Below are 15,251 nucleotides of genomic sequence, written 5' to 3'. Positions count from 1 at the left end.
AACTTTTCATCTTGGCCATAATAATATGGGAATATTATTAGAAAAGTTAAAAACCTGTTATACTTGTGTCAATTCAATTGTAAATCTTTCAATTGTAATAATTTAGTTATAAACTTTTTGACTAATTATCAATGTAGTCCTTTCGGCCAAATTTTGATTGGAAAATATTTGTGATCTAGTCAGCACCACCATTCTACATAGTGTGGTCCACGTTGATGTAGATAAGTTTTAAATTTTTCTTTTTTCCCTTTTTTCTTTCTTTTTCCTTTTATGCTTTTTCTTTCCTTTCTACCGGTGGTCGGTCTCACGCGATGGTCGGAGAAATCTTTGTTCGCTTCAAAATTTGGTAAGGCCAAATTTGCTAACCAATCCGTGCATACATTTCCTTTTCTATAAATAAAATGAATAAGCGTTGCAATTGCTCGTGAATTCACCTCAAGCGATGCCTAAAATATCATGTCGCATTAGAATGTAATTCAAACATCATCCTCCTTATGCCGAATAAACACCATGAGTTAGTGGTTTTTTTTCGGGTAAATACACTATTGGTACCAAAAGTTGTGTATGGTACTCACTTTGGTGCCAAAAGTTTATTTTGGATTACTTAAGTGTTAATAGTTTGAAAAATGATCATTTCAATGCCAACGCTGATAAAATTGGCCGGAAATCCAACGTGACACTTTTTTTTTTATTAATTTTTGAAGCTATTGTGGTTCTCCAGAGAGTATAGTCAGCATTTAAACAACAAAACGACGCCGTTTGGTGTCTTTCCCCCCAATTCAAAACCCTAAATCCCTAAATTGAAAGAGAGAAGGCGTTATCTTCTTCCTCGAAGAGTAACACCAACAACACCAGCAACGCATTAACACAACACTAGTAGTTTTCCAGAAAAGAAACCACCTGCTCGCCTCCGCCCTCCCCCAAAAAGTTTTCCTCCATTTTCAATCACCTTGTCGACCTTTCAAATCCCTGAATTTCAGCCCCACCATTGCCTTTTCCCAAGGAATATCGGCTGGGCGCAGAGGAAGCGCGAACTTGAAGAATCTCTAGAAGCACAAGTGATCCAGCCAATGGTAGCCGCGAAGATCCGGAACACAATGGAGGTCGCCAACGAAGCTAGCTGCGATGACGACGGCGGCCGTGGCCCCGCCATCCCCTCCTCCGCCCTCGCCATCAACACCTCCCTCTCCCTCGGGATTTTCTATTCTTTTTTTTTTCTTTTGTCTTGCTGTGGCAAGCAACTTCGATGGAGGCCGAGCAATAGTGGCCGAGGGACGGCGACTGAGTGATAGTCGCCAAGTGAGCTAGGTTGGCGTTGGGCGAGGATCGGACAAAAAAACCCTAATTTTAATCCCAAAAAAAAAAATCCCCAAATGAGTTGTGCGGCATCATTTTTGTGAGGCCATCAACTTAGAACTGCAAAACGATGTCGTTTTCTTAAGGAAGACAGAAAATGACGTCGTTTTTAAGGCACTAAAAATGACATTGTTTAAAAGCTATTTCGATTTTTTTTTTAAATATAAAAGTCACGTAATTATTTTGACCGAATCTCTTGTCGGTGACACCAAAATGATTGTTTTTTTCTCCGATTTGGCACTTAAGTGATCTAATAGAAACTTTTGGCACCAAAAGTGAGCGCCGTACACAACTTTTTAATACCGATAGTGTACTTATCCCCTTTTTCTTCTTTTACATTTGTTCGACGAATTATCGGTTTTTTGCAACTTGCTTCCCAAATTTACCTGGTTCTTCCATTTTTCAATAGATTCAAACATGGGTTTGATTCACACAAACATGGGTATGGTTGATTCCTTGTCGATCAAAAAATAGATTAGACATTATGGGTGCTTTTGTTTAACAAAAACTCAAGATTTGGAAAATATTTTTTGAAAATGACATTTTTATCACTTATAAAAATGAACGGGTGTAAAATTTGTTCATCAATCGTGAAAATAATTAGGCATAGATTATTGTCAAGAATGAAAACATTTTTCGTTGTTTAGAAAATATTTTTCCAAATCTTGAGTTTTTGTGAAACAAACACATATTAGAGTCAGATTGATTATGAAATTGTTTTATCTTAAAAGATCCACGGACTCAATGGAACGGTCGATTCTACCCACCTTTAGTTATGAAAATCTACGTGAAAAGGCTTGTCCTTTTAGATTATGAACCGATAATTGTTTGTTCTGTGAAAATGCAGAAGATCGACCCTCTAAAAATCTCTCTAATGGGAAGTTGTAATCCGATGTGCTTCATTTTGCCGCAGTAGTAAGAAACCATGACTGCTCCATAAGGACCGAGAAATTCTTGAAAGCTCGCAACACATATATCATATTAATAAAACCCAAATGACAATTCAATTGGATCACTCAAGGGGGTACAGAATTAAGCTAAACGATGAACAGAAAAGATAACCATGCGATAATGCTGAAAAACACATAAAATATTTATGAAATTTAGATGTCCAGATAATCCCTCGAGCAATCCAAAGACAACAAACCCTATCCCCCTCTCCTCTCAAGGAAAGAAGGGATGGTTGTTTGGCCAAACCACGTTTTGGTTGTTTGGCCAGACAACATTTGGGGGATTGCCGCTGCTGCTGCTGCTGCTGCTGTTTGGCCAAACAACATTTTGGGGATTGTTGGTGGTGTTGTTGTTGGGGTTGCCACCAAAGGAAGCAGCATCAGCTCGTTCCCAGAGAATGTTGGCACATTGGGCTCTGGGGATTGGCCAAGTTGAGGAACCATGGTCGCTTTTGTACGCCAGTGTCCACTTGCCCCACTCCTTCAGTCTCAGGATATTCCTCCGCTGGCACATGAGGCGGCGGTGGCAGGGGTGCCGCAACTTCGCTGCCGCTGATCCCCAAGGCCTCTTTGAGGTTTTCGGACCTTTGACGACGTCCTTACAATATTGGTCGACCACCCACCCAAGGTCATGGAGATCCATCACCCTCAGGCTTGGCCAAACCGGGGCAGTGCCAGTGAATGTGCTAGTCAAGATATTGAACATCATTTTGGTTACCTCCCTCTCACGGTTTTCCTTGCTATGCTTCTTGAGCTGGTCGTTCGCCCTTGTGATTCGCTGCCTCAGGTAGGCCTCCTGGCTCACCATCTTCTTGCTCTGCTCCATGTCCGGCATCTCCTTAAACCTTGAGATGATGCGCTGGACGGCCACTCGGGAAGGCGGCCAGAGATCTGGCTGACGGTCATAGGGACCGTAGACGATAGCACATGCATTGATGCCACACAGGGTGCTCAGCTCGCCCACCTTCTTCATGAGGCCCTTCTTTCTCTTCTTGAATGCCGCCCTTCTCGAGGAGTCGTTGGCTATGTACTCAAGCTTCACCTTCCTTCTCGTCATGGCTGAAAAAAAAAAGAGCACAAAACACAAGACGATTAGGGAAAGAAATCAAGAGAAACACAGAAGGGAAGAATGCTTATGAAACAGGGAAACCTATGGTCGAGATTGTGGGTGTTTGCTGCTCAAGAGGGTTTAGGGTCGTTTAAATAGTAGTGGAGAATGTCACAGAACTAGTAGGTCTGGTCTGGCCATTGGTTTGGCATTAATTGCCCGTGGTCTAAAAAATGGGTATGGCCAATTGAGTTGCCTGAATTGAGCTTTCATATGATTGACTCCACTTCTCTGGACATTCTCTGGACTCGCTTGAAATGGCAGGCAAACCAGTGTGAAGGGGCTGGGATTTTCATGCTGATTAGGAGGATTTAGGAGTGGCAAGGTCAGGAAATTAATGGTGAGGATAGACTCAAATCTGGGGTTGGTGGTGTAATTGGGGCTAGGAAGTAAAGAGGCCCGGGGTCGCAAAGTTTCCGATAAATTATTTTCCGACTTTTCAGTGTTCTACCGACACAAAACTAATCCTTCTATATAAAACATTTTCCTTGAAAACGATAAGTTTAGATTGAAGGAAAATGATTTAAACTAATCCTTCTAGATAAAACATTTTCCTTGAATTGAAAACGATAAGTTTAGATTGAAGGAAAATGATTTATTCTTTTGATGGGAAAGAAATCACTTTTCCTAAATCACCAAATAAAGAAAAACTAACTATTTTCCTGATAATGGTTTTCATGAAAAATCTTTTCTAAATTTTCAGTGAAACAAATTGTTTTGAATCTAAGTTGAGCAGATCCGGGTCACTGACATTGGTACAGCCCATTCTTGCTTGATAAACGCTGTATGGATGGGTGTGCTGGAATGTAGATGTCTCGAGGATTAGCTGTGGCTGATCAGACAATGATGAAATCATTTTTTTTGTTGCGTCAAAGTATTTTGTTTTTATAATCGAAAGTATGGATATGGAGATCCCGTCATCTAGAAGTCTATAGACAACACTACTAGGTTGAAGTATCTTCCTTCTCTGCTGGGGGCAGGAGGATATATATTTGTCACTTGTACAATTGTTCTGAACTTACTATATATATCTGCACGAAACGAAGTAATCTATGCTAGTGATTTTCGAGGAGACACAAGTTGATGCCGAAGTGCAGCATAGTTGTTGATAATCATGTATATATTGATGAGGACCTTAGTAGTAGATTGTGCGACATGTATCTAATATTTCATGGCTACATTCACATGACATTATGATCATGCCAGTTTTGTATATATATATTTATCACAAATGTTACTAAATATGCAATCATAATATCCAATAGTACGAGTTATTAACTAAAGAGCTGCAGTTACTAGATCTTATTGAATTTATCGATCACGATACAAATATGTAGGTGCACTTTTAACGGTAGCTTGAATGACATTTAAGTTTTATTCACGCCTCCGTTTGTCGCACAGTGGTTATAATTGTACATATTTCATCTCACCGAGATGGCAATCATCACATGCACGCAAACAAATGATAAAAAATTACTACCAATTACTAATTCAAGAAATTTAGTAGGGTTACGACAGAAAAAGATAAATGATAGATTGGCTGAATGATCAATTTTATTAGTAAGAAATGAAAAATATGTCAGAATAGGGGATGAGAATTGTCACACGCCGACTCCTGCAAATATAGGGGCTACCATAAGTACGTAGTTTCAAGCACAAACCAACACAAACTCATTATCAAAATATACATCAATCTATGTATTCGATAAAACAGTAAGTTGGGTACAGGATTAGAGTTTACAAAAGAATATGCACACCTCATAATACAGTTAAACCAATAGTTATCATCAAACATATATTTACCTATCAAAGACCCTTCCTAAAATTTAACTACAATAAATTCCCGTTCATATTGCTCTTGGCCCACTTGCTACAAATTGAAGAAGTTGAAAATGTAAAATCGAATGCTGATATAAGCAGGATCTAGTTATATCAATAGTATACGCAGAGTGATAGAGAAAGATGTACTTAGAGCTTTATAGTGATTCAACATAGTGTAAGTCTACATTCACTCTCCGGACTAATAGTCTTGTAACAGCTTGAATTGTCAAACCATTTAAACATCGAATGCAAATTATAATTTAACTTCACTTCAATCCTCCGAAAAATAAATTCTTTATTCTCAATTGAGCAAATAATTTAACCTCAGTTAATATACATGGAAATCTTTTATACAGAGACTCAAATGGTCTCCACTTTTGTAGCACACTCCAGTCCAGGCCTTACAAAATGGTCTTCGGAAGCATTAATGTAAAAGCTCCTAAACTATAAATTGACAAACCTCACCAATCAACAAGCCATTGCCATTGAAATTAGAAGATCCATTGAAGTCCCTCAATGATAAATTATCTCATCGCCGATGTTCTAGCGATAAGTCAGATGAGAAAATCATCTAACAATCTCAAGATGACTCATAAAATAGAATTATACTTAGTGTATACTATTGATGATTTTGATACAAGCACATCATGGAAATCACAGTCAAAACATATAAGGACTCCAAGTTGTAGTAATGAAGGGTGATCCATCCTACAAATCTGAAAAAATAAAGGGTAAGTTGAAGCCTAGTAAGTGAAGTCTCTAAGTCTAAGGTAAAAGGCCACCTTAATAGTCAACCTGGTGCAATGCAACGTGAGTTTAAAGTCATACAAGATAACCGTGTTTCACATACGCAAAAGCAAGTGCTCTTTCTTTACTAATGTAATATGCCAATGAAAAGCGTTGACATCAATACATAAGTTCATTTACTCAAGAAAAAGAGAATGGCATATTATTTCATGAAGCATCGGTAGTAGCTAGCATCTCATCACTGTGCACAAATATCCATTTAGATGTAAGTAGATGGCATAATATTTTATGGTACATGGTTACCACCAAGGAGACAACATGTGAATGCATACATCTCATGATCATGCATTACATTCATTATTGCTTCTTCTCTTAAACACTCTCGAGGCATCCTAAAACACTCAACTCTCGAGAACACTCCTTGGGGCATCTCAATCACATAGGGGCATCGTCACTCCCACTATATGGTTGATGGAATTTGCAAATCATAATACTTTACAAATGTACTCATATGGTGTCATGCATACAACATTAGGATCACATAATCTCCCATGCATCAGCCACACATTCAACACTCATTCATAACATCAACACTTCATCCACAACATCTTTTCATCTCCTTTCAGGAGAAGTACATTAGAAGTGTCTTAACTTGTATATGGCGTTCACTTTAATGCCACAACTTTTTGCAAGCTCACTTAAGTGCCATTTTTTGATTAAAAAAATCACTTAAGTGCCAACTCCAATCTAATTTACCGGAAATCTGAGGTGACAATATTTTATTAATTTCTCAATATTACCTAGCTTGCTAGCATGTCTAATCAGCATAATCTCTAAATGACATCGAGTAGCGAGTTAAAAAAAAACGATCACTTTAGTACTAGTCATTGTTAAAAAAATTGTCACTTCAGTACCAATCATTATTAAAAAAATGACCACTTCAGGGCCAATCTTAATGAAAAAGTCATCACTCCAATGCCAAAGAATCCCAAATGACATCGTATGGCACATTAAGAAGTGATCATTTCAGTGCCTGTCATTGTACAAAATGATCACTCAATTTTAATGGAAAAATTCATCACTTCAATGCTAAAAAACACTAAACGACGTCGTATAGCATGTTAAGAAGCGATCACTTCAATGCTAGTCATTGTAAAAAAAAATGATCACTTCAATGTAAAAAAATAATTACTTTAGTGCCAATCTTAATAGAAAATGATCACTTCAGTGCCAAAGAATGCCAACTTAGATAAAAATTTGAAGGGAAAAAGCCACCAAAAACCCCAAACTTTGCCTTGAGTGATAGATTTACCCCGAACTTTATTTTGTGACGTGAAAAACCCCGAAGTTTGCTAATCAGACATATTTACCCAATTAAGGGTATTTTCGTCTTATTCTTTCTGTTTTTTCTTTTTATTTTTTATTTTTTATTTTTTTTCTTCTTCTCTTCCCTCCACTGCCATGGTGGAGCCGGCGGAGGGAAGCCGGCGTCCGCGAGGGCTACCCGTCGCCGCGTCGGGCGAGGGTCGCCCGCCCGGCCGGGTTAGGGCCGCCTCGCGGTGTCCGGGACGAGGGAGGCCCTCGATTGGGTCGGATGAGGGCCTCCCTCACCCGACGCCAAAGAAGGGGTGCTCGCTAGATCTGGTGAGGGGTGCTCTCGCCAGCGTTGGACGAGGGTGCCCTCACCAGATTTGGTGAGGGAGGCCCGCCCGATGCCGACGAGGGCCACCCTTGCCCGCGCGTGGCGAGGGTGCCCTCGCCGATCTGGCAAGGAGGCCCTCACCGGACGCCGGCTTCCCTCCGCCGCTCCACCATGGCCGGCGGAGGGAAGGAAGAAGAAGAAGAAAAAAAAAAAGAAAAAGTTTTTAAAAGTAAAAATACCAAAATGCCCTTATGATTTAGGGTAAATGTGTCACACAAATGAAAGTTTAAGGGTTTTTTGTGTCACAAATAAAAGTTTGGAGTAAATGTGTCACAATTAGCAAATTTCGGGGTTTTTCACGTCACAAAACAAAGTTTAGAGTAAATCTATCACTCAATGCAAAGTTGGTTTTTGGTGGCTTTTTCTCAATTTTTAATTATAAAAGCCACATAATTTCTCTAGTCGGAATTTTTTGCTAAGGGCATTTAAGTGATCGTTTTTCTCCAATTTTGGCACTTAAGTGAGCTGGCAAAAATTTATGGCAATAAAGTGAGTGCTGTATGCAAGTTAAAGCACTTCTAGTGTACTTCTCCCATCTCCTTTCTCATAATCACATATGTTAGTGATGATGATAATATGCTTACATCTTGTCATTTCTCATGCAAGCAAATATGCTTACATCTTGTCATTTCTCATGCAAGCAAATGATAACATTATTGGAGAATCGATCACGTGAACATCAATCATTCAAATAATCAACAACATGATATCAACAATTCAAAAATCAACGGCATAATATCGACACCCCAAATAACAAACAATATAACATTGACAACCCAATAATCAGCAACGCTTAACTAGTAAATGGTAACTTAGTCGAATCATGAAAATATCACTTTTCAGTTTAATCTACTATTGAATCTCCTAGAGGTTGATTAGTTAGAACTTCAATACATGGAAACTCATTGATTAAAGTCAAATGAACACAACAATTCATCATGCAATCATTATAATCTTTTCACACTTAACATCCAAGTTTAAACTAAAATTACAACTATCGATCAATCAAGTCAAGAGCACCAAGTAGATCAATCTAACTCACCTCCTATAGTTTTCACTTGCCTTGAATAAAACTTGGACAACTCAAAGCTTTAACCACTTTCAAAACAAGATAAACAAGAACAAAGACTAAGAACTCTTAATCTTTTTAAATAACTAACTATTTTGATAAAATGAAGAGGAAACCCAACAGTTCATCTTGTAAACACTAGAAATGGTGAAATTAGAAAATTTAGAAATATAAACGTGAGACCTTCATCTTTTCTTCAAACGTGTGTGAGATGAAAGATAAAAGAAAGAGACATGGAGCTCTCTTTTTCTTTGTAAGAATGAGTAGAAGTTTTCTTGAATACTTGAAGTAGCTCCTACAAACAAAGAAGGGAGATGTACTAGAACTTTACAACAATTAAAAATGGATAAGATTCATTAACCAAGATTAAAAAGTAATGATAACATTGGGTTTAAAACACTAGGTTGAGATTGAATGTGATGTGGTTGAATCAAAAGGTGACAAATGGCTTAATTCTACAGTTCCAAAATAGTTATTTAGATTATTTGCCAAGTAAAATAAATGAATGAGGAAACATTATTTGAATTGCAATCATTTCAAGCATTAATGAGAGATAGAGAAAACATTGACTTGTGTTTCTCATTAGTTAAAAACAATACATTTTAGTTAACTAAAGTTAAAAGTCATGAGTTTATTGGGGTTAAAACAATTGGTGGAGAGTACAAAGAGATGTATACAAATTAAAATATAACAAGTGGCATAATTTGAGTATCTAATGAATATGATATTGGAAATAGCATAAGATGGCCCAAGTAGATGCATGAATAAGAATTGTTATTCAATTTGTAATTTTGAAGCAAAAGTTGAGGTCATACATGATGTAAATCTATAAGTATGAAAATCAGGGAGATGTAGATAATGAATGAAGACTCTTGGCTTGCAAGCTTAAAGAGCATTAACGGGCTAAAGTTAAAAAAAGAGATATAAGAAATGATGTAATTCGTAAGTAAGAAATTAGGTGATAAACTAAGGAATGTGGCAACCAAATTGGTGATAAGTGGCTAATATTATGATTACAAGAGATAGAAAGAATCATGTGACAATTATTAATGTCCGTATAGAGAAATATAAATCTTATTTCTATATAACACAACATCCATAATAAATACAATGAAAATTTAAGATGTCACAATTCATCTCCTCTTAAAAAAAATTTCATCTTGGAAATTTAGATTCACCTGATCAACCAAACGAACTAAGGTTACTTTGCGTTTCATTTCATCATTGCTTTCTACTTCACTTCTTTCTGAGCAAGATATTGCTATAAGAATTTGGCTGAAGGAAGTCTTCTTTCTTAGGAGAAGTTTCCTTAGATCCAAAAGTTGTACTAACCTCTCCATATATAAGTCACTCTCTCATCTTTCTCAAATGCTTCAAAATCTCGTAAATGTATAGGATCCAATTTGCATTTCCTCAACAAGGACACTAAGTAACTATAACAAGCTTCTTTAGATATTTCATTCCTCAATCGGCATCATCATGCACATAAAATATCCATGAAATCTTAAAATGTCATCATCAGCCAGTTGAAAGTCTAATCCATTTTCTTTCCAAAGCTTTTCCTTGAATTTTATTGCAACATATTTATCCCCAAAAGTACTATTTCTACAGCCTCAATGGCCTCTACATCAAAATTCTGAAATTCCTTATTTCTATTGCACAATATCTAATTTCAAAAAAGCTTCGTCTTCCAATCTCTACAATATAATCCTCAAACAAATCCAAGAAGAATTATTACTTAAGATCTATCATGCACACAAGATCACAGTACTGTAGCATTCTAGCAATCTTTTTCTTTTTCTTTTCTTCTAAAATTCAAAGAATTACCAATACTTAAATAGTCTTTATGATCTCGAAAATGTCATACCTTTACAAAACTTTTCTCACTTTCCATTTGTCGACACTTAGTAGCTAACCAAGCAATATATCTATCATATGATATATTGCATCTTTCATATTCACAACTTAACTTTTACCGACCATCAATGGCATCATCTCAATTGAGATGTACCCTAAAAATATCACATTATCCACTTGAAGAGTTATGTAAACTTACTTCTACTTATTATATCAAACCCTTTCATGATCTTACTAAATCCTCGAATAGAGCTATCGATAACATAACTTCAAAATTGGTCCTTTCTAGCGCCACCAAATAATTAACTTTCAATATATCCAAGACAAAATTCAAAATATAAATGTACTGAATTAATGATTAGAATACTTCCAATCATAATTCTTGTAAAAAGATGAACTTTTTCAAATTTCATCTTATTGTCTCCCCCGAGGCAATTTACTATATTTCTCTCTAAGGAATAAATACCATCAAAACAAGATCTTGTCTTTAATCCACATTTCTTATAAGGAATATCACTACTTAAAGGATCATCACTTAAATTTGAATAGTTGTTATCCCAAATCACCAAGATAAGAGTTTGTCTTTAATCTACAAATCTTATTAATATCACTACTTAAATGATCATCACACGATTGGATGCATTTAACTTCTTAAATCATTAAAATAAGAATTCATCTAGTTTCTATTTTATATTTCTCTAGTTGCCAACCTAAAGGATCATCACATAAACTTATCATTTCTTAGATCAACAACTTAAGCACTTGCCTTTCTTCGAGAGGAAAGTACAATTGAAATTGACCATGTCCACTAATTCCACGAGGCTTTTTTTTTTTTAAATAAGATTATAACTTACTGTCATAAGTTGACAATGAAGATCACACCTATTACGCGGACCTATAAAACACAAATAATCTTATATTCCTCATTACAATTTAAATCATTAGTTCTAAAACCAATTTTTGTTATATCAAACGTTGCCATGTAATGTATGAAAACTTCCAATATAAATTCTCCTTTTTGAATAAGAAAATCTTGACCTGTCTCAGTTGATCATAACTTAACTCTCAATCCTACTATCTATAGATCACGCTTAAGCTTCGTAATCCAAATCCATCTAATTACCAATAACCAAAGCCTATTGATTTGCATACTAAACGCCAATTATCAATAGCTTGTAACTACGAATAACATCCTAAACTTCCAAAAGATCATCACTCACCACAGGAACTTATAGTGAAACTTAATACTTCTAAATTCCATTCTTGTCATGACATTAATCAACCAATATTAGCATCTTATGTCTCCTAAAGTTATTTCCTAGTTTGCTAAATCAACAAGTCCATGACTTTCTATATCAAAACTTATCATTTTTGCAATCCTTATTTCATGAAGTTACTCTCAAAACTTAAGTCCATATGCATAGTCCCACTATTTCTTTTCTAACTTAAGCTCTTAGTCACTAATTAACCTTATCACTCCATTAACCTAGCTCTAATACCAAAAACTATAATGACCTAAATTTCCATACAACTTAAACCTCGAATGCAAATATAATTTAATTTGACTTCAATTCTTTGATAAATAAATACATTATTCTTGATTGAACAAATAATTTAACCTCAAGTCATATACATTGAAACCTTTTGTGCAGATATTTCAAACTTATGATCTAGTAATCCTTGTACCAATTTCTTTGAGAAGAGCTTCGATATTTGCTTGGTGCTTATATGTCCAAGCTTTTTGTGCTAGAGATCTACTTCATCCTTGATAGAGATCGGACATTGAATGTCATCAGTAGTTGTATCTAGTAAATAGACATTTTCATATCTCCTTCCAGTAAACAATTGTTTCAGATCTTTACTCATGCCTGAGCATTTTTTTTAAGTAGATTTTGTAACCAACATCACATAACTGGCTAATGCTGATGAGATTATAGTTCAAACATTTGACAAGAGATACATCGCTTATAGTTAGATTTCCAATCTCAACTGGTCCTTTGTTGATGATCTTTACTTTATTGTTCTCTCCAAAGGAAACACTATCACCATTGAATCTTGAAAGTTCAATGAACTTGCTTGGATCACTAGTCATATATCTTAAACAATCACTATCGAGGTATCGTTTGTTTCTCTTTTGCTTTGGTACCTACAAAGATTAAGACAAATTTAAGTCTTCTTTGGTACCCATATTTGTTTGGGTCCTCTTTGATTAGAAGGATCAACCATACTTAGAAGTTTCTTCTAATTGACTTCCAATCTTTGGAACAATCATTTTCATAATGATCATGGTTGCAACAAATTGAACTTTTAAGAAGGTCTTGACCAATAGGTTTTACAAACTGTTTTCTAAAATAATTTTCATAGAAAACTCTTGGAAGCTTTTGGTGACATCTCGAAATTTAGCCCCGTTTTGGATATATGAAATGGTTGTTTCGTTGACACACTTATGGTTATTTTTACTCGGAACTGATTACTCACGAATTAACTAATCTATTATATGAGGCTGTTAAGGGATATAAACACAACAAATTAGAGAATTCAATAAAAAAAACCAACCACTTGACCATAGTAATCAGCAAGGGTCAATACGACACTGTTATAAATTGACTAGCGAACAGATGTGAGTTGATTCGATGGAAGTACATAGTCGAATTGTGGGTGGTTCAGTATGATTCGATATTTGCATCGAACGATAATAACCTGATTTTCTATCGATATTATATTCGAGACACGTGGTTGAAACCTTGTGATTATATGATAATCGAGGGTCGTCTACGATTCTAAGATGCACAAACGCGGATCGAAAATTATCGACTATGGGTCAAATGCACTAAAACCCCTAAAAGCTACCCGGTAGATTATGTTGTATTAAAGTCGCGTTCGATTGATTTTAACCACGAAATTAAATTTGGTTTCGAGAATTGGACGTTTGAACATGTCACGGTCCATTTATTGGACGTCGTCTCATCTTTCGACGAGTCCGGAATTTTGTGGAAAAACTATTTTTGGACGAAAAGAAAATAAAAATGAAATTCGGATGGGTAGAGAAATTAGGATTTTTCTACCCCAAAAAGCTCTAAATTGGGAAATTAGAGTTTAAATTGTGATTAGGTGGGCATAAGACTTTGAGGCATGAAGACTTTGGAGGCCATGTGATGATGGTTTAGATATTTGGCTAGGTCTCTCATTGGTTGTTTATTTGACTTCCTCTCTCTCTCTGTCTCCCATTCCTCACTCTCTCATGCACGCACATTCCCACCCCCTCCCAGCCAACTTTCTTCTTCTGCCATTCCCTTCCTTTTTCTCCCTCACGTTTCTTCTTCACTTCTTCATCCCACTCCACAACTACCATCATCCGCCCCCACCATCCATCTCCTCACACCAGCGATTTCATCCTGCCACCACTAGCATCACCGCTCCAGCATCTCATCTTCACCCCATCCAACATCCACCCTAGCAGCACTATTCACGCCAGTAGCCCACCATTCAACCGTCCAACGTCTCCTCACGTCCAACCACCATCCCGGCCACCTAGTGACCATTGCTGCCACCAAGAACGCCACCTCAATAGCCTTGTCACCATCGCCACACAGTTGTAGCCCCCACCATCCAACCATCCCCATGGCCACCCACCAAGCCAAAGTCCCATTTTCCTTAGCCAAGAGTTCGTAGGTCCACAACAGCCACTATCAAGCCTTCGTGTAAGCGGTGGTTGTTTCGTGTTCTCGTCACCGTGAGCCCACCGCCATCAAAACCCGTGAGTTAACTCTCTAATCGTTGATTAAGCCATTAATTACGCTTAGAGTTGGTTAGATTAGTCTTAATGAGGGTTAGTTTTAGTTAATCCTTGATTAGTGTTAACTAAACTTGGTTAGGTTAGTTAACATTAGTTAGGTTAATTAACCATGTTTAGATTAAGTAATCATGGTTAGCATAATTAATTATGTTAGGTTAATTAAGTGGGTTTAGCTTAATTAATCACAATTTATTTAATTAATCGTAATTAGCGTAATTAGTGACGGATTAGGCGTTACGTAGAATTTTATGCTCGTTTTCTTGGATGGATTTATGCATGCTTTTGATGGTTTATATGTGCTGTGTTGTGCAATTGATTGCTTGATGGTAGTTATTGATTTTTAGTACAAAACTTGGTTTTATGGGAAATTAAATGGAAAAATGCTAGGTGTCGGGTTTGGACACCAACTTTTATGTACTATATAAAATTGTGGAGTTTTAAAATGGGAATGTACCAAGTTTGACAGTTCGATTTTGAATACGTGACCATGCACAATTATTTTACCGTAATTTTTAATAAGAAGAAAAATTGGCCAAGTACATTCTTTGAAAACAAGGCATTTGAACGCAAATCATGGTATTCTTGGCTAAATATATGCTTGGTCACTTAATGGAACCCGTCCTAATGTGTTTATGTGGGACAATACCTGATTAAGTTCGGATGCCCCCATGTCAACAAGATGTCCAGTCGTGGTTGAGACCGAACCGATGCTCCTTTATAGAATGCCGTCTAGGCGAGATGTGCTAGATGTTGCCATATTCGATGGGGGTGGGATGATGCCCGGTTATGCCAGATGATCGCCGACTTTTGAGTTGGACGTGGTTAATTGGTCATAATAATCGGAA

At 36.7% G+C, this 15,251-nt stretch overlaps 1 protein-coding gene across 1 annotated transcript; it reads right to left on the bottom strand.

The window, feature by feature from the left end:
• Positions 1-2,520: 2,520 nt before the first annotated feature.
• LOC104435028 (agamous-like MADS-box protein AGL80) lies at positions 2,521-3,363 on the bottom strand. The gene has a single exon (XM_010047859.2). It carries the CDS (start codon positions 3,361-3,363, stop codon positions 2,521-2,523), a length of 843 nt encoding a protein of 280 aa, XP_010046161.2.
• Positions 3,364-15,251: the final 11,888 nt, after the last annotated feature.

The sequence above is a fragment of the Eucalyptus grandis genome, chromosome 2 (assembly GCF_016545825.1).
Source record: "Eucalyptus grandis isolate ANBG69807.140 chromosome 2, ASM1654582v1, whole genome shotgun sequence".
Taxonomy (NCBI): Eukaryota; Viridiplantae; Streptophyta; class Magnoliopsida; order Myrtales; family Myrtaceae; genus Eucalyptus; species Eucalyptus grandis.
Note: the sequence above shows the minus strand (reverse complement) of the source record. Positions and strands in the feature narration are given on the sequence as shown.